At 42.8% G+C, this 4575-nt stretch overlaps 1 protein-coding gene across 1 annotated transcript in view; it reads left to right on the top strand.

Annotated features, from left to right (window-relative positions):
• Nucleotides 1-2668, top strand: part of PPP1R1C (protein phosphatase 1, regulatory (inhibitor) subunit 1C) — a 51739-nt gene extending 49071 nt beyond the window's left edge. The window contains exon 5 of the mRNA XM_010161886.1: nt 2580-2668. Within this exon, the coding sequence (XP_010160188.1) occupies nt 2580-2668 (89 nt within the window). The remainder of the gene's footprint in view (nt 1-2579) is intronic.
• The last annotated feature ends 1907 nt before the right edge of the window (nt 2669-4575 follow it).

The raw sequence follows: 4575 nt of genomic DNA on the forward strand, positions 1-4575 counted from the left end.
CCAAGACTTTCTCTGCACTGCAAAAGTCTGACACTCTGAGTGGGAAATGTATCTTTTCAGGAAAGTCACCAGCCTTTTCTGTCAGGCTTCTTCTTATGTTACTGACAGGAATTTCATTCCCTGTATGTCAGTTCATGCTAACTTATTTCATTGTGTAGGTGAGCATCTTACTTCATAATGCCACACATAGGGTCAGTTAATTCTGACAACCTGATGCTGTCAGAATGTCTTGAGGCTTATGAACAAGGACACTGAGCCTAGTGCACTCACTGGTCAGTGCAGGAAACCCTGTGAGCCTCTACTTCCAAGTGACACGTGGTATTAAATGACTGGCAGAGCTAAAGGCAGGCTGTAGAATGGAGGTTATCAAAATTCATTAAATAAGATTGACAGTTGCCTGCTATGTGAAAATCGATGAGTAATGCTCACTGATGTAATTTTCCTCCATTTCCTGCAATTTTCACATTGAATATTGCAATTAAACCACATCATCAAAAGACTTATTCCTACCAAAAATACCATGCCATGAAGCTTCATCATACTAGCTGTATATCACATGACTTCTGTCCATAACTTTGCCTTTTTGGTCTTTGAAAAATTGCCTAAAAAAGGATGCATTCTGTCTCCTAGCAATTCCTGTTTGAAGTACGGAATAGCAAGTGTTAAGGTACTGTGAGTGTGCAAGAAATAGCTCTGTAAGTCCAGAGGTAAACAAGAAGAAACAAATTTGCCCTACAAGCACAATCTCATTTTGAAATGAATGTGCATTAACCTATAGTTAGGTAAAATCATATGTAAAGTGTTTGTCTTACTAAAGGGTGTTGCTAAAGAGGCCAGCTTGGTGATAGCTGAGGTGTTTCTTCGTGTCTCACCGTTACTTAATCGGAAATGGTTTGATTATTGCAGAGCACACTTACAAGTACTGTGGCTTGGGAACATTGATTTATTTGCTTGTTTTACGTCTGAACGTTTCCCAGGGAATCAAGTACTGTCATTTATGTGGGGAAAAAAAAAAAAAAGAGAAGAGCCCAGAGCCCAGCACAGAGCATTGATGGGCTCCTGTTGGAAGTAGAGCTGGCTGCACTCCTGTTGTATGACCCATTCTTAAGACCCTGTTTTCACCCATCTGCCACTTTGCTGAACTGGAATAACTTATGTTGAAATTTTTCTTCAAGTGATGTATTTGGAAAAACCTCTCCCATAGTTTGGAGTGAAGTGTAGGAACCTCCAGGTTAAGCGACACTGGGGCCACGACTCTTGGACATACACCATCAATTCCCCTTACTCACAGTTTGAAGTAATCTGGATCTTGCCTTGTATGCCTTAATGGTGCACCCCTTTTGAAAACTGTGCCTCCACAAGTGCTATGACAGCTGTGGTTATCTAAAGCAGCTGGGGTGCAATTTCTCCTCAACAAATAGAGGAACTGATGCATAAGGAAAGCTTTTTTAGTTAGAAATGGTGACTACGTGTGATCTGTAATGAAACCAAAAATGTTTCCATATTACTGCAGTAATGACACCAGAAAAACTAATTCAGGCTTACTTTTTGTTGAACACATGCATTTTTGATTAACAGTTACATTCCCACTACGACTGTTTTTGTCAAAAACTAGGGGACCCAGAAACTAATCTTGTGCATTTGCTGTTTAGGTGTTGAAAGTAACAACCTTTTATCCCTGTTCCCTCAACTCTGTCACCTTTTTACCTTGATTTTTGCCTCCTTTCTAGCTTGAATTCTTCTGTCACACCAAGGCGGAGCTGAGAAAATTGAGGTTTGCTTGTTTCTACTGAACATGGGACAGAGAAAATGATTTTGCAATGTGAATAATTTCCATAGAGCCTAATTTCCTTGCTGGCTGAAACCAGCAGCAGGGACTTCACAACTTTCCTCACACCCAAACTTCCAAACATCCAGTGATAGGTATCTACCCTTTTCATCCAGCCACATGGTGTTTGGAGGTCAACAGAGTACCTTCTCCACGTGAGAAATGATCCAATCTTGTCATGGCTTCAATGCCAGCAGTTCCCTCTGTCAGGTGTGATGCTCTCTTTGCATCAGGACAGCCCCACGGGTGGTGTGCAGGCTATGGGGACGCACACTGGAGAAGGCCGCTGGTGCCCCTGGAAAGCGTGACCGTGGAGCACTAGGCCCATGTGAGTGATGACCTTCAGATTATCAACCTCAGAAAGAGGGTCAAGTTGAAACTCGGGTAGAATAACTCCCACATTTACTGTCTGAGCCTTGAAAACTTCTACCTTGCTTGAGAAGGGCAATAATAATCTGATCAAGGATTACCAAGGAAAAAAGAGAAACAAATAGTGTTCTGATCCACAAGGCACCTTTCAGCAGTTTTTTCAATAAAACATGATAGATTTCCCAGGAGCCTATATTCAAGGAAGGGAATACTTCTGTTGAAAATACACCGCAGTATGGTTTGAACTAAGAGGTTTGTGAAAAAGGGAGTCAATGTGGGCATTAAAAACTTGTCATCAGTTTGGTTTTTTGTTTCTTCCTTCAGGAAAAAAAAAGTCTGACACGATCGAACACAACTTTAACCACCACTTCTCTATTTTCAGGGATTAAGCATCTGAAGAGTCAGAGTGATTCAGCATTTCCAGAGGAAGAAGAGGGAGTTAGTGAAAGGGAAGAGGAGTGGGGCCATTAAAGAGCGTGGGGCTGCCTCGAGCCCCGTCACGGAGAGTAACTGAACTGCTCAGCCGTGCGTGCGTCAGACCATCCGCCAACGCTTGTGTCCCCGCACCGCAGCGCTCGGCGTGCCGGCGGCACCGGGGCTCCCTGGGGATCACCCTCAGCGGGGTTCTACAGCCACCTGCAAATGTGTTCTGTGGTCCCTATACCAGAAGAGAAAACAGTTATTTTAAAGTCATTTTTCTTTCTTTTTCTATGACTTAGAAATGTAATTTGCAAATGTGTTAGCATCCTGACATCAGTACTGCCAGAGCTTAACTACTGCGTGTGAGCTGTACTCTAAGACCTGTTGTAAATAAAACTGATTTCAAAGCTACAAAATAAATTAATGTTCATTTAGACAAGACTGTATATTGTACAGTGGGTTTGTCTAGTGTGCAGAGAAATGTTTGTCTAAAATGATCCTTTCAGTTAAGGGCAGCTTTTACCAGTATTGTTAGTTGGGGTAATGGGGGTAGAAACAAAATAAGCAAAGGTGGCTCAGCCTAGGGAAGAAGGATGCAGTGACACTCTTCCCCGTGTTCCCTGGACATGCAACACTCAAAGTACTTGTCTTGCTTTTGGTCTGATGCTGCCTAGTCACAGCAGCCGAGCCCATTTCTCTTTACAGAAAATCATTGCTGTCTGGAGGCATTAAGAAAAGGTTCAGTCTGGGAGACAGAAGAAACACAGGAGTGTGCGAGGCCCCTGATCAGGGTCCCACACACCAGCTGAGCCGCAGGAAATGCTGATACTCACCTCCATCACCCACAGCAAGTACAGGGTGCAGCCTTCTCTGAAAATGAGGGCCAGGTGCCCCTGCTTTCATCACAGGTTCAGCCAGCAAATGGCAGCATATCCAGCTGCAGTGTTGGTCGTATGTGTCCAAGCCCTAGGGTTTTTTGTTGAAGTTTGGCACAGTTCATACCAAGATTTTAATTTTTGAGACAATGCAAACTCTGTGGCATAAAATGAAAAATTCTTTGTCATGAATGGCCAATTTCTAAACCAGTTCACTGTGGTTTTGTATTAACTGTTGGCCTCCTGATACAAAGTTTTAACTTCCCAGTCTCTTTGAAAGGGCTGAGCTAGCAGGGAAAATAAACAAACAAACAAACAAAACAACAACCAAAAACCCACAACAAACCAACACCAAAACCCAAGATGAATTGTATGAAAACACAGAGCCTTTTCTCTGTGCCTTGCATGGTGATTTCACTCTCAATCTGAGGTCTTCCATGAAGACCTGCTGAGAAAAGGATGTGTCAACAAGTGTTTCTTTATATTTGGGAGCCACCTTTTTTGCCCTCCATCTATATCACTGTATCTGTCCTCTTTGTTGCCATTTTCTGTAGAAACATTGCAAACAGGATCCACAGCTCCAGCTCAGCATGGCTATGCAAGACGGACTGGAAGAAGGATTCTTTGGTTGTACAGGAGCAGCCATGGGACTTACAGGGCCAAGGGCTTTTTATGCCACAAATACAAAAAGAAGGCAGTGACTTGTCAGAAACCATTTGAATGGAACAAAGTTCAGACTGGAAAGGTATCAAGAGGAGCTGGGCTGTGGGCGCAGCTGTGCCACAGCTTTGGTTTCACACAGCACCAGGCTCTTCACATAGTCACTCGTTGCCACATCACTTACAGTTGTAAAAGTCATCGGTGTTTCACCCGGACCATCAATCTGTGTCGCTTGCTAATAAAGCACTTTTGATATTAATGGCTTTTTGCTGGTTATTAGTACCTATAGGCTTCAGATGAGGACTGTCTAGGACTTATGGGCAAATGAAGAAGTGTGTGTGATTTATAATACTTGATACCAAGACAAGGTTATGAACCATTTGAAATCTCAACATTTTAAATGTAACACAAAACACCTATAAG

This window comes from Eurypyga helias, unplaced genomic scaffold (genome assembly GCF_000690775.1).
Source record: "Eurypyga helias isolate BGI_N326 unplaced genomic scaffold, ASM69077v1 scaffold7382, whole genome shotgun sequence".
Taxonomy (NCBI): Eukaryota; Metazoa; Chordata; class Aves; order Eurypygiformes; family Eurypygidae; genus Eurypyga; species Eurypyga helias.